Genomic DNA, 23,695 nt, shown 5'->3' on the forward strand with positions numbered 1-23,695 from the left:
TGGGGCCCGAAATTTTCAGGGGCAACTACTAGTGGTATTTCACTACCACTGTGAACATATGGTGACGCAGTTAGCTCTAGTTTTTAAGAATCGGGCTTATATGCAATTGAATAGTGAACTGCGTTCTATCTAGAATGCAGTTCGCAATTCAAAATCTAGAATTCATATTTGGGGCCCAATTGCCTTATATGCAACTGAATAGTGAACTGCGTTCTAGATAGAACGCAGTTCGCAAATCAAAATCGAGGATTCATATTTGGGGCCCGATTGCCTTATATGCAATTGAATAGTGAACTGCGTTCTATCTAGAATGCAGTTCGCAATTCAAAATTTAGAATTCATATTCGCAGTTCGCAATTGAATAGTGAACTGCGTTCTATCTAGAACGCAGTTCACTATTCAATTGCATATAAGGCAATCGGGTCCCAAATATGAATTCCAGATTTTGAATTGCGAACTGCGTTCTAGATAGAACGCAGTTCACTGTTCAATTTTGAATTGCGAACTGCGTTCTAGATAGAACGCAGTTCACTATTCAATTGAATATAAGGCAATCGGGCCCCAAAAATGAATTCTAAATTTTGAATTGCGAACTGCGTTCTAGATAGAACGCAGTTCACTATTCAATTGCATGGCCAAATAAATGATTGTAGGGGCCTACATGTATCTTTTAAAATGCTTAAAATAAGATATAAACATGGGAATTTGACGTTTTATATTTTTTACAAAATAGAAATAAAAAAATATAGTCAAAAATAACATTCATCGCCGCTACTTTGGATTTATTTCAAACTGTCACATCAGCTTGAATTTTGCCTAAAATTCATCGGTAAAATTATTTTATCCTATCGGTCCCTCAACATCTAAGTTTACAACCGATTCAACAAACCGGTGCGTTACACCTGTCATTATAAAGGGTAATCAATTGCATCTTTCTTTAGACGATAAGTTACTGCAGCATTGAATCATGATTTTTTGAAGTATACAGTCTCATAATTGCAGCGGTGTGTGCATACAAATTGAGTAATGCGCGTTAGTTACGAAATTATGAAATATATATATATATACTTATAAATTAAGGCATTTTGCAAATAAACTATAAAACGCCTGCACCAGAGTACTTGCTTACACCTTTGGTATTTCAACACATGCGTGATGCTGTCCGTAAGGTATAATTGAATTTTAACTGATAAGTTATTATTGTGAAATTAATCAAAAACCTACTTTCATTTTCGATAAACAAGCCCGAAATAGCAAAAATGAGAGTTAGGTGGTGGACACGCTTTGGCGGATCCAAGTCAGGGATAGTTTGCATCATAATATATAATTGCAATGAAATATTATTGAATGATAACGTAAAGAGTGAATATATTTACTGTGAGCCTATTTAGAGAATACATTAAAGTTAAGATCTGACAAACGTTGAATAAATAAAATGAGTCAATTCGTTTCTTTAGTGGGCGATTTTAGTTTTGATACCCATTCGCTTGAGAACTTTCCAGAACGGGGTAACCAAGAACGCGAATGGACTAATTGACGAAAAGTGTAGGACGGGTTCATCATGCATCGCGGGCAGATACCTTGGATCGGACTTCTATTAATACAAAATTTAATAAATAAAATGGAACAATTAATGCGATTTTAGTATTAATGAAAAGAACTTTCCAGAACAGGTTGCCCAGAAACGGGTTGACTAATTGACATCATGGCCCTATATATAGGGCGAGTTAACATGTCGGCCAGGTACTTTAGACCTGACAAGTTTGGTTAAAAATATGTATGCAAATGGATAATAATGCATAACCTAACGTGTTTTAATTTAATTTTATACTTTTTTATATCACGACAGATGTAAACCTTGGTTAGGTAAACCTAAGACATAAATTTGTTGAAAAGATTATTGTATTCTACGTAAATGTTTAATTATTATTAGGGATGCCCCCCACCCCCCCACCCCCACCCCCAATAATCGTTTTTTAAAAACAGCCTTTTTATCTGAAGTTCTGATTTTTTATCCCCGTCCGTTCCTCTAAATCTGCAATGCAGTTTGGTTTTTTTATTTCAATTTTAAAGAAAAATGGGACAAAGATAATACTAAAAAGGAACAAAAATATGATTCAACATATCAAGCATTATATGATGATAATGTGTATATAAAGTGTTAGATCCAGCGATTGCGCGGGGTATCATCTAGTATATATATATATATATATATATATATATATATATATATATATATATATATATATATATATATATATATATATATATATATATATATATATATATATATATATATATATAAAGGTTATATAAAACGACATGAATGATGAAAAGCAAATGAATTATGCATGAAATATAAAATGTGGGCACCAAATTGCAGAAACAAAACTAATTTTAATTATAAACTGAACTTATTATAGATAAAAGTTCAAATTGTACAAGAAAAGTCAGCTAATATTGCCGTAACTGACAAAAGATTTTAAGGTAACTCCATACTCGTAAAATTCTTTGATGAAAGTTGAAAAAACCGAACTGATTGCAACTTAATAGACTTAAATTTCATCAATTGTTAGAAAAAATATACATGTCATCATACTTTTTGAGATGCCAGATTAACATAAACTAAAGCATATTTTAGCATCAGAAAACCGTATTTTTTTGCTTAAAAGTAAAAATTTTGCAGGCAGAAATTTGTATATCTTGTTTAATTTTAATGTCAACTTTATCAGAAAACTATATTTTAAAATTAATCGTTGGGATAAAAAAAAACTATAGCATTTAGACATACAACTGAAAGAAAAGTCAGAAAAAGAGTTATTTCCCCTTAGCATCGATAAAATGTATAAAAAATTGGGAATTTAGGATAAAATTAAGCTGCGAAAATATCTTGAACTTAACAGTATTTCTAATTACATCTATGTGATCATATTTACATAAAAAAAAAATAATACATCTTGCACAAATTTTAAAGAACTCAAAGTTTTACAAAATAGTATGACATCACAGAACACTGGATCTACTTTAAATTACGATATGATACATTGGATGGTTTACTAATTAATCAACATTTCGTACGTTTATAATTTAGAATTTAAAAAATGTTAAAGCACCACATAAAACACATTTGATACGCGAATAACATCAAATAACAACAAATAACAAACAAACCAGCAAGTATTAAAGGAAGTATTCATTATAAAAAACTACAGTCTATATATCATCTAGGAAATAAATACCGGGTATTTCATCTAGGACAAAAACAATGCTAGTGTGACAACATACCTAGTAATGTTAGATTCAAAACTGACAGCCAACACTTTGTAGGAAACTTATTTACATGCATCACGCCGCCAGATTGACAAGGATTCAAATGTTTCAACTGTATAATAGTGATGAGTACTGCACCTATGTTCTATTGTTAATTACTGGACATGTTTCGTTTATTATCGGTTTTACAATTTACCCACAAGGGAATTCCAAAGGCAAAGTAAAGAAGAACGCCCTGACCCCCGCTGAAAACTGTATGCAAAAACGAAAACACTTGTAGGTGGGTAATCTGAGCAAGAAAACCAAAACACCAGGACGCACCAGTCAAAGTGGATAACCGGAAGTAAGCACTGACTCTCTGCTGTTCCCTTGACTTGCGAACGTCTTCCTTTTGAAAAATCTTTTTGATCGTAACAAAAAACATAAATGTGTTGATAATGACGGTAATACCAACAGGTAGAGCAAACGTGTAAAGGATCATGTTCGGATCGGCAATGTAACACGTTGAAGTAGAATACCCAAAACTGTTACCACCGCTAGAGTAGAAGCTTACAGATATGTTGACACCAATAAAAAACAAACAGAAGAAGAAATTTACCAACAAGAGAGTAGAAACTTTTGATTTTTTTCGAAAGGTGGCAATGTCAGTAAAAGTCTGAAAGATCTTGAAGGAAGAGAGACTCATCCAAAACATCGAAGATAACCAAAAGAAATGAACGAAGACACCTGCGGTTATGCATACAGATTTGCTCCAAAGGAAAAACTTAGAAATTGTGTATATAATATTTGCAAATGTTATAAAGAAGGACAAAACAACGATGTGAGATCCTGGAGAAACCAACGGATTTGATTTGACAATGTAAGATATGATCGTCAAGACGGACCCTGCTGTAGAAAGGGAAAGACAAACCAATGACAAATATTTACTCTCTTCTAAATCTGCAGATGGCTTGGAGGCAGTTACTTGAGCTCGATTGAACCAATCCAAACAGATGTCATACTGAAGATTACTTGTAGATTTCTTAAAGTACCTAGAAGGAATACAAGTGTTCAGTTCTGGAAGACACAAAGAGTAGTTTTTCAAACTTATCAGAGTATTTTCCGTACTGATCCTGACTCTGGGACAAGTATACCAGTCGGCAACAACCACTGTGGAGAGAGACTTTAAACAGAAAATCCGAGTCGATGCCATATTAATAAAAGCTAAAGAAGATTTTGTTCGATAACTTATTGGATGAACATAATGGCGGGCAAAAAGGGACAAATATCTGTCTTCCTCGTACAAAATAAATCTTTGTCCAATTAAAAAACTTGTAAAAGTTATGTTTAAGCCCAAATAGGTATCCTCAAGAACAACTTCTTTGTCTTTTGCAAAAAGATTTAACAAGTATTCAATCATGTCGTTAAGACTGTGAACACGATTCAGAGTTAATTCAATAAGTGCACCGAATTGCTCTGTATCTGTTCGTTCGTCAAGTACAAATATATTCAGAGAGCATAAATAGTCGCTAAGATTATTCGTAAGCAATTTGTTTTCTAAATGGGTTTCCAAAAGCAATCCAACTGAAAGGAAAGCTGAACTATTGTGTCCACCGATTTTTTCAAAAATCAAATTGATCTCGTAGTTGTTTTCTTCCCATCTGGAAAAAGATGATTGGCAAGATGGTGGTTCAGGTGGGTGATGAGTGTATTCGTATTCCTGCTCACAGGTCAAAGCAAAACAGGTCTTCTACAACATTAAAGAACACGTCATTACTAGATTTGCATTATCACTTTCATTCATAACAAATTTGAAAGATTCTTTAAAAGTGTACGGAACTTGCTGCAATATCAGACGAGTGGTTCTAATGTGAAAATTAAAAATACACCGAACAAAAAAATACATACCAACTCTTTATGAAATATTTGTCCATGACCACATTGTACGTCATTCTGAAATTCCTCGACGGATCTCTTTTTGTTGAAATTTATTAAAGCCGAGAAGAGTGGAAAATCTTTGGACCCCCCGTAACCACTGCCTTCTTTATTTTCAATTGGTAATTCTAACAAGGACATAGAAAAGCAGAGAGCGCAGAATATATTTCTATATGTTTTGTAGTTTGTAATGAAAGGTAGGTAATAGTCCTTGCATGCCTGAATAAGGTACGATGAGTTTCCGTCGAGAGATCCTGTTTGGTTGCAAGTAACGCCTGTTGTATAAATACAGGGAGTCACCAATTCTCTTATTGTGTTTGGTGGATAAAACAAAATATTGCATGGCGAAAGTCCATCAAATATCTTCTGATAGATAGCATCGACAGTCAAAACCAACGACAAAAGATAAGACCGCGACGTGCAAACGATCTTGTCCTGTTTCCAAAACAGTAGGTCGGAAATATTTTCATCATTGCAAAGCGCACATTGAAGATACCGGTATGTCTCGTTGGTCAAAAGAGAGGTCACCGGGGTGAAGAGGGACATGTTTATAGATTGGCTTTTAGATGGGATACATACTTTTCCATCTGGACAGCTATCGACCATCCAGTACGACTGTTCCTGAAAATCGGAATGTATATTCAAAAAAGGCAATGAACAACTAAGAGAAACCGTTTTGTTTTGTTCCAGTTGTTCGATCGGATCTAAGCTATTTTCCATAAGCAAAAGCTTTGAGGGACAACAAGAGGATTTTCTTATACAAGATGCATCGCAGTCGCAGGGCGTACAACTTCTGGTCATTTCTACATCAAAGACGTAACTTCTTCTTAGACTTTGTCCCTGACACATATCTTGTTCCGGACAAAGAACAAGGTACTGCATCAGCATGGCTCGTGTAGTGTAGTTTGAGATCCATGATGTTAAGTTGTGGGCATCAATGATGTCAGTCGACTCTGGTGTTTTCATTGTGGGCCCGCCATAAAATCCATACCCTGCACAATGTCTCCAATCAAAGAATATTAAAAGAAATACAGGGATCTACAATTAAAAAAAATATACCGGTATGACTAAATTAATGGCTGACATTTTTAAAACTCTGAACATTTATTTTTTTGTTGATGATAATGAAAATAAATTTCTACTTGATTATTGAATTAAAAAGTGTTGCATTTATTCATGAAATACACGCATGACACGATATTTTGACTTACCATTGTGATTCCTGTAGATAAAATAACTTATCAGGTCTTTTTCTGAACTTATATAGTAAAAGGTTGATATACCCTGGGATGATATGACATTCTAAAAAAAGGCGCCGATCAGTAATGTGCTGAAATACGTGACCAAAAAAAAAGTTAATGTGTTGCAATTTTGGAAGGCTAGATGTGATTATGTTCAAGTATCGATGGAAATTTGAATCGCGATTTTTCAGTTACTCCTTATTATAAACCAGTAACAGTTTGACGTGACACCACCCTATCTGTATGGTGACTTAATAGTTTTGTTATGTGTTGATTGGTACTTTTAGGATAATTTACTCTTTTTATGACTTTTTTCTTTATTTCTTTTTTTCTTAATAGACTAACTTAAGAAATCGTTGCACATCATATATCGGACTATTATTAAGTTCTTTCAAAATTCAAATGTATCGTTTATAGCACAGATATTATAATTTTGAATTACAAGTGCATTTAAAAAAACAAAAGAAATATGAATGTACAACTTATAAATAAATATCGTTTATCTTCTCACAAACTTCGGATTAAGCGTGGTAGATTTTATAATATTCCTAGAAAAGAAGTTTTGTACACAATGATAACTATCAAAGGTTGAAAGTGAGTTTTATTTTATACTAATTTTTCCATTTTACCGAAAAAAAATGGCAATCGGTTTTTAGAACGCAGTTTGCAGTTCGCAATTGAATAGTGAACTTCGTTCTATCTAGAACGCAGTTCGCAATTAAAAATTTAGAATTCATATTTGGGGCCCGATTGCCTTAAATGCAATTGAATAGTGAACTGCGTTCTATCTAGAACACAGTTCGCAATTCAAAATCGACAATTTATATTTGGGGCCCCGATTGCCTTCTATGCAATTGAATTGTGAACTGAGTTCTATCTAGAACACAGTTTGCAATTCAAAATCGAGAATTCATATTAGGGGCCCCGATTGCCTTATATGCAATTGAATAGTGAACTGCGTTCTATCTAGAACGCAGTTCGCAATTCAAAATTTAGAATTCATATTTGCAGTTCGCAATTGAATAGTGACCTGATTCTATCTAGAACGCAGTTCGCAATTCAAAATTTAGAATTCATATTTGAGGCCCGATTGCCTTATATGCAATTCGTTCTATTTAGAATGCAGTTCGCAATTCAAAATCGAATTCATATTTGAGGCCAGATTGCCTTATATGCAATTGAATAGTGAACTGCGTTCTATCTAGAACGATGTTCGCAATTCAAAATTTAGAATTCATATTCGCAGTTCACAATTCAAAATCTGGAATTCATATTTGGGGCCCGATTGCCTTAAATGCAATTGAATAGTGAACTGCGTTCTATCTAGAATGCAGTTCGCATTTCAAAATTTAGAATTCATATTTGGGGCCCGAAATTTTCAGGGGCAACTACTAGTGGTATTTCACTACCACTGTGAACATATGGTGACGCAGTTAGCTCTAGTTTTTAAGAATCGGGCTTATATGCAATTGAATAGTGAACTGCGTTCTATCTAGAATGCAGTTCGCAATTCAAAATCTAGAATTCATATTTGGGGCCCAATTGCCTTATATGCAACTGAATAGTGAACTGCGTTCTAGATAGAACGCAGTTCGCAAATCAAAATCGAGGATTCATATTTGGGGCCCGATTGCCTTATATGCAATTGAATAGTGAACTGCGTTCTATCTAGAATGCAGTTCGCAATTCAAAATTTAGAATTCATATTCGCAGTTCGCAATTGAATAGTGAACTGCGTTCTATCTAGAACGCAGTTCACTATTCAATTGCATATAAGGCAATCGGGTCCCAAATATGAATTCCAGATTTTGAATTGCGAACTGCGTTCTAGATAGAACGCAGTTCACTGTTCAATTTTGAATTGCGAACTGCGTTCTAGATAGAACGCAGTTCACTATTCAATTGAATATAAGGCAATCGGGCCCCAAAAATGAATTCTAAATTTTGAATTGCGAACTGCGTTCTAGATAGAACGCAGTTCACTATTCAATTGCATGGCCAAATAAATGATTGTAGGGGCCTACATGTATCTTTTAAAATGCTTAAAATAAGATATAAACATGGGAATTTGACGTTTTATATTTTTTACAAAATAGAAATAAAAAAATATAGTCAAAAATAACATTCATCGCCGCTACTTTGGATTTATTTCAAACTGTCACATCAGCTTGAATTTTGCCTAAAATTCATCGGTAAAATTATTTTATCCTATCGGTCCCTCAACATCTAAGTTTACAACCGATTCAACAAACCGGTGCGTTACACCTGTCATTATAAAGGGTAATCAATTGCATCTTTCTTTAGACGATAAGTTACTGCAGCATTGAATCATGATTTTTTGAAGTATACAGTCTCATAATTGCAGCGGTGTGTGCATACAAATTGAGTAATGCGCGTTAGTTACAAAATTATGAAAATTTGTATGCAAGGATCGCTGCAGTTATGAGACTGTATACTTCAAAAAAATCACAAGACAAGAATTATTGCATATTGGTTAAAATTATCCATGGAAAACATTCTAAATATTGTTAAATAATGTATAGTGTTTTATGTTAAATATGTAAATGGTAAAGAATCTAAATGGTTAAAAAACCTAAAACAATTTTAGATGACAGTTGGTATAGTAATATTTGGATGAATAACCAAGAAGTTAATAATTAATGGCTAATCAAAAGCTTAAAACAAAAGCTAACAGATCATTTCAACAAAACTGGGAATCAATATGTAATAATTCTTCAAAAGGTGTTACATATATAAGTTGTTTACTATTGTAGACTTTAGATGCCAATCGTATGATAATTGTAATTTAAGTAAATATATGAAATAGGTTTTCGCTAGATTTCAAACATCACACCATAAATTACCTTTTGAAACTGGTAGACGGAATGACATACACATGTAGACAGAAGTAAGAGGTTATGTAATTTATGTTAAAGAGACATTGGAGATGAATTTCACTATATTTTGTGTTGCACCGTGTTGAAAAACGAAAGGAAAAAACATATACCAAAATTTTATCTCTTTAGACCAAATATTGTCAAAAGCAAGTGATGTAATTTATCATTTTGGATAATACAGGACAGTTAAATTTAGCAAGTAAGACCAAAACGTAGCACCTGCTATTACATAACACTGTCGTCAAACATTTCAGATGAACAAACAGAAATAATAATCATATAAAGATTTACATGTAGATAAAACGACATACATGAAATAAATTCACACGTCACATAAAGGGTATTATCATCTGTCAATAATAATAACGATTTCTATGAGCGTTAATTAATTATTTAATTAATTTAATTAATAATCAACATAACAAGTCCTTAGAATTCGAAATTTGAACCGGAATGAAATTGAATTTTGTCATTGCCAAGACCCTGAGCATACAGGTTTAGAAAAAAATAGGTTCGGGTTTACTTTTCACGGTTTTAAAGAAGAGCACAATTTAAGCAATGGATCTTGCTGTCCAAAGTATCCATAAGTATATAAAGAAAAATGAACTTTTATAAAAGAAATAAGAACTTTTATCAAAGAAATGACTACTAGGAATATACCAGCGGTGTTTTTGATGCATGTTCAATTATTTTCTCCCTCGTTTCACTCCTCCGAAAATAAATATTTTCTTGACTAATTTGTTGAAAAACAAAAACAGATTTTTTTTAGGATTGGTGCGTTCGTTACAAATCGCATTTTTAATATCCATTCGACATACAAATAAATGGCAGCACAAAATATAAGTTAATATCAAAAAACATATTTGGGTCAGGGCGGGTAGGGAAAACCAAAGACAACCTATACTGCTTTGTAACGAACGTCGCATTAATCGAATACTCCCCGGGAAATCTATTTATACTGAGAGCGAAAGCGCTCGTGCATGAAATAACCAGTATTGAAGTAAACCAGATAATACGAATACTAACGGAAATAAACGAATTTAATAACGTAAAGAAATAAATTTATTTTCTCCCTCGTTTCACTCCTCCGAAAATGAATATTTTCTTGACTAATTTGTTGAAAAACAAAAACAGATTTTTTAGGATTGGTGCGTTTGTTACAAATCGCATATACAAAGGAGTATAGTGTTACTATAATACAAAAATTTCACAAACCAAGATTCATTGAAACCAGCAATTTTTGTTCAATGCTATCCTTAATATATCCGTCTTTGGCGTTGTCCGTGACCAAACGACCATGTATTTTCAACAATCGATCAGACACATTTTTATTAGCAACAGCGGTGACACCACCACTGCGTAAACTATGTAACGCAAATTTGGAACTATCAAGGCCAATTTCTTTCAAAGATGATAACAATATTTCTCTAGCTCTCGTGCATGAGAGAGGTTTGGATTTGTTTGAAGCTTTATACACATTTTGGGATTTTAAATAATTAACGGCTGTAACAGATCATCTTCGGAAATTTTCCCTAACAATATATAAAATATCCGTTTTACTCTTAGGAATGTTGATTTCAATATGAGCATTTTCCCACTTGATGTCACACATTCTAATATTTGATAACTCACTAAATCGGAAAAATCCGGAAAACCCAAGTAACACATCACAAATGTTCTAAATTGCAAAACATTTGAAGGATCTTTGGAGTAGAAATCCATTAACTCGCGTAGAATATCTGTGTTGATAGGCTCCTTTTTGTTGATAGGTTTTGATAACATACGTTTCCCTCCTTCAAGCACTAGTTTTAAAAACTTGTCTACACTTGGATTCGAACTTGAAGAAAATTTGTGAGTCCAGTTAACACTGTAGCAATATGCTTCAAAAACGGAAGTTGAAACCCTCTGGTGAACCAAACCTCCCATGAAAAGAGCTACGGTAGACACTGATGCTGAAAGATGTACAAAAGAATGCTTGAAACACCAGTCTCTGAATTTTGAGAAATATGTGTTGTATTTCATGTTCGTCGATTGAGATTTTGCGTTTTTCACAATATGCGGCAAAAAATTCGCTGTATCTCGTAAATGGCGATCTTTCTTAAACTTTTCAATATTCAACCATTGGCCTTGAAAGTTCTGTACATTCTGTAATACATAAAAAATGCGCATTAGAAAATCATATCAACAACAATGCAATATAATCCAACCAGCATAATGCACTCAAAACGTTACTTATATACAATACAAAAGAACAATTGTCTGTATACTGGATAGCAGTCATCCATAAACTGGACCTCAATCATTAAATATCATATTTCAAATATAATTGAATAACAGTCATTCATCAGCAAAACATTACTTCAAATCACAGGAGAGCAGTCCTCCTTTTTGGATAGCAGTCATCCAAACGTAACAAATAATTCCAATAATAATTTCTAGTACACTGGCCAGCAGTCAACCGTTGTGTACCAACTATTTATCTCACAAGTGCAACACGTATCAATATATATATATATATATATATATATATATATATATATATATATATATATATATATATATATATATATATATATATATATATATATATATATATATATATATATATATACACACAATTATACCTGCAACAGTCATGTACTACACAGTCATGTATTTATGAGTTCATATAAATAAACAACATTATATTAACTTCAAAACGAAGCGTCCAGATTTAATGCTATAACGTTACTGTTAAATTTCTGAGCTGCAAAAATGCTATTTTTATCAGAACCTGGAACGAAAAAAATTGTTGGATGTTTATATTCTATGCTATCTTTAACAAACCACAAAAACTTTCCATTTTTATCTATCAAAGAAGGCCAAAACGCTGCAGATTTCCATTTCGGAACAACTAATGTACCCTTGGCGCCACAATTTAATGAATGTCTTCCTGCCCTCCCTATCAAAGAAATAGGCGGCACAATCAAATTTACATCTTGTGACCAATCGAACGCAAAAGCATCTACACCGCTTGTTCCAGGTGTCCAAAAAAAAAAGAATAAAATTTGTTTACTTTGAAATTATTGCAACTTGCAAAAATATCACACGTGTAAGGCCCCCAAACAGTATTTAAAAATGAAAAAATAGGTTGCTCACAGCCCAATCGTCAAAATCAAAAACTCACCAAATCCGCTTCTACATTCTTCTGCTCTCGTGGAGCCCAGGCTACAGAAAATTCTATATTCCTACTCAAACTTAGACAAAAATACACTTTCAGGATGTGTAATAAATTCAATCCTGTAACTAAATTTTATGACATTCAGTATATAATCATCAGGTTTATAACATTTTTCCAAAATTTGAATGAATTTTTTTTTTAAACGATTTTTAACTGAAATGCTAGATTTTAACTCAAAGTCAGATTTGTAATCTAATAATTGATGTATATCATGATACTCTTATTCTTTGCTGTCGATGTTGGGACGAGTGCTAATGATTGGGGTCTTGTGGGTTCTGTATACTGGAACTGCTTGGTATACGGGCAGAATCTTGCGAAGTGACCAGGGAGCCGACAGTAGTGGCAGACGATGTTTGCGGTCTGTGCTTGTAAGGGTTTTCTGTAGTTGGGCAAGTTGAATCTCGGCGCGAACTGCGGACGGCTGTTGAATTTTGCACTCCCAAGAAAAAGCTTCCGAGTGGATTAGCCGTCGAACACTCCCGTATTTCTCTGGAAACCCGGTCTTTCGTACGGAGATTGTCGCTTTTTGTTTGCGGCTCTTGAAATGGCAGAACGTACGTAGTCTGGCGGCATCCTCACTGTTGTCGGCAATATCAGAATCAACATAGTCCTTAACGGTCCCCCAGCCATGTTTATCAGCTATGCGTAGAATTTTGTTTCTCTGACGAATGGCCTCTTTCTCGGAAGAAATTAAATCGGTGATTCCGCTGAAGTCGCCGGATATAAGTTTCTGTGATAGAAGCTCTAAACCACGCAGTCTTTCCTCGTTAAAGTTGTACTGAATTTCGTTCCCTTCCCCTCGAAACTCAAGAGAATTTGTAGGCTTCAGTTTATCTTGTACTTCTGAGAGTATCAAAGTTTTCTGTTTTTCAAGGGCGGCGTCTAACCTGCTATTGAATAAACTGACTGCGTCAATAACATCAAAATCCTGTCCAGAGTTGGAATTAGACTCGGCCTGTGATTCTCGGGTAACATCTCTGTTCGACGTAGAACTATTTGTAGATTCTGTCGACATACCAAAAACCAAAGACAACCTATACTGCTTTGTAACGAACGTCGCATTAATCGAATACTCCCCGAATACTACTGAGAGCGAAAGCGCTCGTGCATGAAATAACCAGTATTGAAGTAAACCAGATAATACGAATACTAACGGAAATAAACGAAGTTAAAAACGTAAAGAAATAAATTTAACCTTTGGAAACTCGCGGGATTGGGGTAGGGGGGTTTTACAATGTACATTCATATTATAGAACTACTGTGTGTTAAACTTTTACATTTAAAACAAATAGTGAAAAGTACATTAAATCATGAATCAATCCCAGCATACCGTAGGTGCAGGTCTGTAGCTCCCGGTCTGAAAAAATTGAGATGGATAAAAGTCTGGCGGAAAAGTAGAAAATATCCCACATATGCACAAATATTTACTATTTTAAAGCAATATGAGCTGCAATTTTCATGATAAATTTTTTTTTAACGAAAATGTTATTTTTTACTAAAATGACAAAAATATCATGGTTTTTAAATTTCTTTTCGCCAAATTTGTGTGAAAAGGGCCGTTAAGGAGCATTAATTGGAGCGAAATTGAATTATTGTCGTCCTGTACAAAAATTGATTTACTGTATGTTCCTTAGAAGAATTATCTTTCCTCTGACAAAAATTAATGATTTTTTCCAACCGTATTTATCGTAAAAGTTTAAGTCACATGCAGAATTATCATACTAGCAGGATTTTACAACAAAATACAATTCTAAAAAATACAGCTCATATTGCTTTAAGCTATATAAAAAAATATCCGGGGGGGGGGGGGGGGGTGAAGGGTATAGGCACTGAGCCTCTTCAATGGTCTCCGCCTAATAAAAAAAGTAAAATAGAAAAAATCTTTTGGATAGAAAGAGTGGTGGAATGGGCGTGGTATGGGCAATACTTTAATCAATTATCTCCTTTTCCATCGTTCATCTTCTCTGATAAACATGATGGTTCACAGGTTAAAAAAAAGTCTAGTATACATATAAACAATACTATTCCATGTCGAAAAGCCTTTAATGACCCGGTCGGATTTTAATTTAGTTTATTAGTTTGGATGACACGTGGTCGTTTGATGTCATAGACCTGTGTCAAGCTTTTAAAATTTGTTCATTAAGATGCCTTGTCATAACCACTAAGAGCTCCTTGCAAAAATGAACACTTTCATTAACTTTTTTTTTAAATAATGCCATATTTATTATTCAAAACAGATGAACATGGTACATTATTGAGATTAAACCTCATTTTGCGAGAAAAATTACCAGGAGGCGGATGGACGTGCTTTTGACAAGTCGTAGTTGCAGGTCTGTTGCTCCCGGTCTAAGAAATTCGGATGGACTACATGTACCTTGGGCCTACAGTTGTTTTACGAGTTACTTCGAAAAGTTACAATAATTTCATTTATATCACTATTTGTTTTGAATAAAAAAATAATTAAAGTTATGTCTCTAAATCCACCCCAACCCCACCCGCAAATCCTAGCTTATGCGTGCAATTCACCGGTATATCATAACCGCCGGATTTGTACCGTATGGGGTATTTTCCATACCGGGCGATTACTAGGGAATTAGCTCAACACTCGCTGTATTTTCCACATTTATTCCAGTTAATAACACAATTATACAAACAGTTACTCTCCACTCAGTACACATTAAAAAGGGGAAACTCGCTTATCAATAATTCTTACTTAATGTTAACCTACATATGACAGTGAGGGAAATCGTAACGGATTAGACGGACGACTTGTATCTTGACTCTTAACCTCTAACTACTGAATTCTTCTCTCTTCAACTAACTTAGAATCATCTATAAAACATATAATAATATTTACTGGCGTGACCATCTAAATAATTGACATGTATAAATCATCCAATCAGAGAATATTTCTTTATCCCTAAACTGACCATCTCCCAGGTAAACGCCCATTTATTCACCTGTGTTAATCCGCTAATTGTTATGTAATTGCATTAACTCTGTTAGTGTCAAACACACATTTGTAAGCTGAAACCATTGTCCTTTAATCCTGCCTTTCTAATAAGTATATTTCCTAAAGCTACACTTGATTACTTTGATGTCCTATTTCTTTGTTACAGTAAAGACGTTTGATAAACATTAATTTACATTCTATCACATCACAGTCAGGAGGAATTTCACGATAATTAAGAAGGGTAAATAACGTTAATTTACCAACAAGCTAAACTATAGAAAATGTTCGCAACATGTAAAATATACATTTTACCTGGTGATAATATTTTAAAATTTACAACAAGTTGGTAAATTTTTATTTTTTTCTTATTTCGGAGTTACCGTCCGTTGTATTTCTTCATACACCTCTTCTAACTTGCCGAATGTATAGTATATAATAATTCCAATATGGTTTCTCTTTAAATCGTTTTACCAAACAAATATCATAAGATAGGGTTGCCATTGAAACTAAATATATAGATGGTTGCTCAATACTTGTAAGTTGTTCCAGAATAGGGAACCTAAAATAAAAGAGAACGTTAATATTGTAATTCATCTATTCTAAAAAGACAAAATATTGATTATAAATGAAAACCGTTTAACAAGACTTGTGCGGGTTGTTATGGAAATTAATTCTGTAACACAAAGCTAATATTGATCTTTTACAACAACAACCCCCTCCCTCCCCAACATCCCTACATTGTAGATTCGCGCATGATCGAGCTAAATAACTAAATAAACTACGAAATATAAGCAATGTTTGAGCTAGGGTAATAGAAAACGTGATATACTAAGAGAGCGATGCTTGCTTCTTCGCGCTGTAGACCCGAGTCTAAATATCGCTTGTACAAGCGAATTGTCTATTTATTAACACAAACAGCTACATGTATTCCACCGCGTTAAAATGTATTTTGTATATCGAGCTACTAGCAATTGCGACAATTTTTCGGTGCATTTTCTCTGCAGTTCATAGCATCATGACGAAGCAAAAGAAATGGCCTTACAATGCATTTGAACGTCAGATTGCTCGAGGCCATAATGGAGCATCAACCGAATAAAGCTTTGATTATTAGGTCGATGCGTTGGGCGACTGCAGAATATAGACTCCCGACAAAGAACTGATAAGCTTCTATGAAAACTGAAAGGTTATCAAATGAAATTATGAATGAGTACGATTTTTCACGTGACAACAAAGCAGTAGTGTAGAGTACATAACATATGAAAGGGTTTGGTTTAAAAATGACGATCCCTACTAAAAAGCGGAAAAAAGATTTTGTTCTCGATTATGTTTATGACGAGGAAATGCTCGTCGTTAATTGAAATGTTTTAAAAAACCATTCTTAAAAAACAAAACAAAACCGAAAAACAATAAAAAAAAAAAACAAAAAAAAAAAAACCACCATGAAAGAGAAAATAAATTATTTCAATGTAACATTACAATAAATTTCACACGCGTTGAATTTTACCTTCCAAAACATATGATATTCAGCAACTTGGAGTAAACGTATAAGATTGGAAAAAGAAAAACGCTTTGTTTAAAATTAAGTAAAGTGACATAACGAGCTGGCTAAGCAATGATTACTCCAATGGTACATGTATTTTAAAGAATCTATAAGTGTTTCAACATATACCCTCTTTTCAAATTCTAATTAAATAAATCACTTCATTATAAAAAGAATTACACTGAAAAACATTTAATTAATAGAAACATAAAAACAAACATTCTTCTTAAATTTACATTTATAAAAGTTAATGGACGTGAAGTTGGCCAGTCCATAATAAGAAACTGAAGTGAAAGGAAGGAAATCAATGGTGAAATTGAAGTTAATATAGGAACTGGTGTAAATTACGATATTTCTCCCCCCCCCCCAACCCCCCAACGGATCAGGATTTTAACGTACTTTTTATTACTTTAGTACAGTTTTTTTTTAACTATTTCAATTCTTTTTTTCGTTTTTTCCAATTTCTCCGATTTTTCTCTCAGAGAAAACGCACCCTTATTTATGAATACGTTTTCTTCAGGATACGATTTCTCCTGATACATCTTTGCACTCCATCTAGTGATAATTCAGTGCATGACTTTTGGTTTTGCATCGGTGATCATATGATTGGCATCAGTATCTGTTGATTTCGCAAAAGAGGCTGTAGGTTTTGTTTTAAGCTGGTCTGTTTTGTATTTTACCTTGTTTTATTATAAAACAAGTTGCTGTCCTTTAAAAAAGGACTACAATACGTGGAATATTTGCACGTGTTTCCAACGAAAACGTGATAAGATTATCAGAGATTCCATCCACTCTAGCCCCCTGCTTTTAACCACTAAATTTGTACGTTGTTTAAGTATACAGCCCAGACCTTTTATCTCAGAATTAAAAGGCTTCATACTTCCTAAATAATCATGATCTATCTATTGATGAAGTTTGCATGTATAGTATCAGGCATTCAGTGAATTCTACTATTTGCTCACACTATACGATTCGCACGACTTCGTTAACTATGCAGGAACAGCTTTGTGTAAATGAAAAATTTCATATTTTTATGCATTTTTCTTGAGATTTAAACGTTTATACAGTGACATAATTATTCAATCATACTTAAATGCTTAAACAATTTTAATCGGTAAGTACTCTAGCCTCGCCTACTATAAAGGTAAAGTTAAGTTACATGTGTATTCGGAAAACAACAATACATTGCAAATTATGCTATTTGATGCATGTTGTAGTTTCGGCATAACATTAACTTATTTCATAATACTGACAGTTCATATCACATGCCGATCATTTCTTTAAAAGGAATACTTTGTTTCTGTACTGTTAACCGACAACTTTACAATTACAGCGCCTTTGAACTTATGGCACGGAATCCCGATCCCGATTCAGATAAACGTGTGCTAGCCTGGTTCGCAGAAGGATAAAACGTACGCTCAACTAGGACCTTGGGTCCCCGAAAATAGTTCTCCAAAATGAGTGTATTAATGAGCACTTATGGAACTCTTTTACAAGTGAAGATAAGAATGTAAATCTACTTTCTTTTTTTCTATATCCATAGGGAGACCACAGGTCACCTTACGTCCTAAAACAATGTCGTAATCATATTGTTAATCAATACGGTTACAAAAGTTACCTAACATCTGCCTAGTGTCAGTTTTACAATATTGAGATTCATCAGAAGTGATCCACTGTAGGGAGACCAGGGGTCACCTTATGTGTAATATCAATGGGGAGATATCATCCGGTTATCTTATGACAATTTACAAGATTAATATTTACTGGAAGTCAGTCATTTTAGAGAGACAGGGGGTTAAATTTAGTGGAATGTTCGTTCGAGACCAGAGGTTACCTTAGGTCCTATATATGAAGAGAGAAAAATAATTTTGGTAATCAATAGAGCAGGTGTCACGTTAAGTGAAATATTCATAATATGCCTGGAGGTCATATTATATTAGGACCTATGAATTCTATTAATCTATAGGGAAATTAGGGGCCCAAGCACGTAGCATCGGGAGGGGGGGGGGCTTCCCCCCAGTCCCCCACGGATTAGGATTTTGAAGACTTTGGGGGATTTTTTTTTTTTTGCTTGTCACGATTTTTGAAGATTTTTTGGATGAGTCTGCCCCCCCCTCCCCACTTTAAAAAACGATGCTACGTGCCTAAGGTCACCTTTATAGATTTTTAAGGATACAGATTCACCAGAAGCCATTCACTGTAGAGAAACAAGGGATCATTATAAATACAATATCAATAGAGATCACCTTAGGTCCTGAATCAAGTGTTGTTATAATTTTGGTAATATATTGGAAGACCAAGTTCACCAAATGCCATTTTTAAAGATGGATAATCACTAAAAGTTCGCCACTCTAGGAGACTACCTTAACCATAAGTGGAACTTCAGTAAGGAAAGCCAACGTCACCTAAGGTCCTAAATCAATGAAATGAAACTGTTTATTCATGCTTAAAATATAAATTAAAAGATAGACAAATCAGGTTTACAAATTTTTTTACTCGTATATTGAACCTATGTAAACAAAAACTGGGCACGGGCGTTGTTTACATTACAAAGAATTCTCAGCTCTGTATCTTGCTTTCAACTCCACGAATGACTCTCAAATTTATTTGATCATTGGTAATGCATGTCTAAAGCATTCTAAAAAATAAATATAGAAAAATAGAATTTGACGAAAATCGTGACCATCCCCCTTTAATTGAAATATGCCTAGGGGGACCAGAGGTAACCTAGGTTATTTTATTCACTGTTGTATTAATTTTTTATCTCAAAACGGAGATCTCAGGTCATCTTATGTCATATTACAGGATGGCGAGTCACCAGTTATCCACTGCAGGGTGCCCACAGGTCACCTTATATCATTTTACACAATGGAGAGTCACTCACTGGTCCTCCGCTGTAGGGTGACCAGGGGTCCCCGTATGTCGTTTTACACAATAAATAATTGAAATATGCCTTGGGGGGCCAGAGGTAACCTACGTTTTTTTACTACGCTGTTGTATTAATTCTTTATATCAATACGGAAACCTCGGGTCACCTTATGTCATATAACAGGATGGAGAGTCAACAGTAATCCACTGCAGGGTGCCCACATGTCATCTTATAACATTATACACAATGGAGAGTCAACGGTCAACCACTGTAGGGTGAACAGGGGTCCCCGTATGTCAATTTACACAATGGAGAGTCACTGATCATCCTCAAGAGGATGACCGATGACACTCCCTGGCGTAAAATGATATAAGGTGACAACTGGTCACCCTACAGAGGATGACCGGTGACTCTCTATCGTGTACAATGACATAAGGTGACCCCTGTTCACCCTACAGTGGATGACCAGTGTTTCTCCATCGTGTAAAATGACATAAGGTGACACCTGGTCTCCCTGCAGTGGATGACCGGTGACTCTCAATTGTGTGAAATTACATAAGGGGGCACGTGGGCACCCTTCAGTGGATGACTGGTGACTCTCCATCATGCAAAATGACATACGGGGACCCCTGGTCACCCTACAAAGGACGACCGGTGACTCTGCATCGTGTTAAATGACATACGGAGACCCCTGGTCACCCTGCAGTGGACGACCGTTGACTGTTCATTGTGTAAAATGACATAAGGTGACCACTGGTCACCCTGCAGTGGACTACCGGTGACTCTCCAAATTGTAAAATGACATGAAGTGACTCCTGGCCACCCTGTATAGGATAACCGATGACTCTCCATCGTGTAAAATAATATAAGGTGACCCCTGGTCATCCTACAGTGAATGGCCGGTGACTCTCCATCATGTAAAATGACATACGTGGACCCCTGGTCACCTTACAAAGGATGAACGGTGACTCTTCATCGTGTAAACTGATATAAGGTTACTCCTGGTCACACTACAGAGGGTGACCGGTGACACTTCATTGTGTAAAATGATATAAGATGACCCCTGGTCACCCTACAGTGAATTACCGGTGACTCTCAACCGTGTAAAATGGCACACGGGGACCCCTGGTAACTCTGCAGTGGATGACCGGTGACTCTCCAACGTGTTAAAGGATATAAGGTGACCCCTGGTCACCCTACAGTGGATGACCGGTGACACTCCATTGTGTAAAATGACATACGGGGACCCCTGGTCACCTACAGTAGTTGGGCAGTGACTCTCCATCGTGTAAAATGATAAGGTGACCCCTGCTCATTCTACAGTGGATGACCGGTGACTCTCCAAAATGATATAAGGTGACCTGTGGGCACCCTGCAGTGGATTACTGGTGACTTTACATCCTGTTATATGACATAAGGTGACCCGAGGTCTCCGTATTGATATAAAGAATTAATACAACAGTGATAAAAAAAACCGTAGGTTACCTCTGGTCCCCCTAGGCATATTTCAATTATTCATCGTGTAAAATGACATACGGGGAATCCTAGTCACCCTACAGTGGTTGACCGGTGACTCTCCATAGTGCTTAATGATATAAGGAGACTTGTGGGCACCCTGCAGTGGATAACTGGTGACTCTCCATCCTGTAATATGACATAAGATGACCCGAGATCTCCGTATTCATATAAAGAATTAATACAACAGTGAATAAAACAACCTAGGTTACCTCTGGTCCCCCTAGGCATATTTCAATTATTCATTGTGTAAAAATAATTTTAATATAGAAACGATCAGCTTATGTCATAACAAGATGGATATCCCTAGAAGCCATCCACTAAAGGTCACCTTTGGAAAGCGATGTCTGTCGTTATAATTTTGTCCATTAATAACGGAAATCAGGGGTCACCTAATGTCATATTACAAGATGGAGATTCAAAAAAGTCATCTACTGTAGGGGACCCAAGGGTCACCTTAGGTGAAATATCCAAAAGGAGACCATAGGTCACCTTATGATCTAAATTGATGTAGTAATTATTAATTCTGTAAATTAATACGGTGATCAGAGATCCGTTAATGTTATTTTACAAGATGAAGAATCATAAAATATCATCTATTGTAGGTAAACCAGAGTTCGTTTTAGGTCTTGGATATGTGTCGTAATAATTTTGTTAATTGAGATCAGAGGTCACCTTATTTCATTTTATAAGGTGGAGATACAAAAGTAATCCACTGTAGAGAGACCAAAGTAATCCACGGTAGAGAGACTAGGGATAAAATTTTATGAATTATCAATAAGGGGATGAGAGGTCACCATTAGACCTAAATTATTGTAGTAAATTGTTCATCAATACAAAGACCAGATGCCGCCTTCTTTTACAAGATGGAGAATTACCGTGCAGAATTCATCCACTGTAAAGACACCAATGTCTATTAGGAGACCAGAGGTCACCTTAGCTTCTAAATCAATGTAATATTTAGAAAATCAATACGGATACCAGAGGTTGTCTTATGTCTTTTTAAAAGACGAAAATCATGCACTTTATTTATGTTGTTTATTAAGAAGAACATAATTGTTAGAGGGAACAGGTGTCACATAAAGATGATAATAAATACGTAAACCAGAGTTCGCCATATATTGTACATCATTGGGGAGACCAGAGATTGCATAACTTATAAGGAGACAACAGGTTAAAAATGTGGTGTGTGAAAAATTATACTCTGATCTACTGAACAAAAAAGTTCAGACTTTTATTTTATAAATAAGCAAAAACGGTACACGTTTCGATCACATTTATTCCTTATTTTTTGTCGTCAAAGGAAGTTAGGGGGGGGGGGGGGGGTTAAAGAGGTGTAAAATATACATTTTACCTGGTGATAATATTTTAAAATTTACAACAAGTTGGTAAATTTTTATTTTTTTCTTATTTCGGAGTTACCGTCCGTTGTATTTCTTCATACACCTCTTCTAACTTGCCGAATGTATAGTATATAATAATTCCAATATGGTTTCTCTTTAAATCGTTTTACCAAACAAATATCATAAGATAGGGTTGCCATTGAAACTAAATATATAGATGGTTGCTCAATACTTGTAAGTTGTTCCAGAATAGGGAACCTAAAATAAAAGAGAACGTTAATATTGTAATTCATCTATTCTAAAAAGACAAAATATTGATTATAAATGAAAACCGTTTAACAAGACTTGTGCGGGTTGTTATGGAAATTAATTCTGTAACACAAAGCTAATATTGATCTTTTACAACAACAACCCCCTCCCTCCCCAACATCCCTACATTGTAGATTCGCGCATGATCGAGCTAAATAACTAAATAAACTACGAAATATAAGCAATGTTTGAGCTAGGGTAATAGAAAACGTGATATACTAAGAGAGCGATGCTTGCTTCTTCGCGCTGTAGACCCGAGTCTAAATATCGCTTGTACAAGCGAATTGTCTATTTATTAACACAAACAGCTACATGTATTCCACCGCGTTAAAATGTATTTTGTATATCGAGCTACTAGCAATTGCGACAATTTTTCGGTGCATTTTCTCTGCAGTTCATAGCATCATGACGAAGCAAAAGAAATGGCCTTACAATGCATTTGAACGTCAGATTGCTCGAGGCCATAATGGAGCATCAACCGAATAAAGCTTTGATTATTAGGTCGATGCGTTGGGCGACTGCAGAATATAGACTCCCGACAAAGAACTGATAAGCTTCTATGAAAACTGAAAGGTTATCAAATGAAATTATGAATGAGTACGATTTTTCACGTGACAACAAAGC

The 23,695-nt window shown here is 34.9% G+C and overlaps 2 protein-coding genes and 1 pseudogene across 2 annotated transcripts in view; 1 reads left to right on the forward strand and 2 right to left on the reverse strand.

Moving 5' to 3' along the window:
- Positions 1-23,695, forward strand: part of LOC128184120 (lysoplasmalogenase-like protein TMEM86A) — a 129,875-nt gene that overhangs the window by 81,198 nt on the left and 24,982 nt on the right. The gene's annotated exons all lie outside the window — the stretch shown is intronic.
- LOC128184103 (uncharacterized) lies at positions 4,858-6,214 on the reverse strand. Its single transcript, XM_052853443.1, has one exon. The coding sequence runs from the start codon at positions 6,148-6,150 to the stop codon at positions 5,101-5,103; it is 1,050 nt and encodes a 349-aa protein (XP_052709403.1). The 5' UTR covers positions 6,151-6,214; the 3' UTR covers positions 4,858-5,100.
- LOC128184137 (uncharacterized) lies at positions 12,762-14,360 on the reverse strand (annotated as a pseudogene).

This window comes from Crassostrea angulata, chromosome 1 (genome assembly GCF_025612915.1).
Source record: "Crassostrea angulata isolate pt1a10 chromosome 1, ASM2561291v2, whole genome shotgun sequence".
Lineage (NCBI taxonomy): Eukaryota > Metazoa > Mollusca > Bivalvia > Ostreida > Ostreidae > Magallana > Magallana angulata.

Coding starts and splice junctions, on each gene's coding strand:
- LOC128184103 (XM_052853443.1), bottom strand. CDS start 6,150: ATGAAAACACCAGAGTCGACTGACATCATTGATGCCCACAACTTAACA.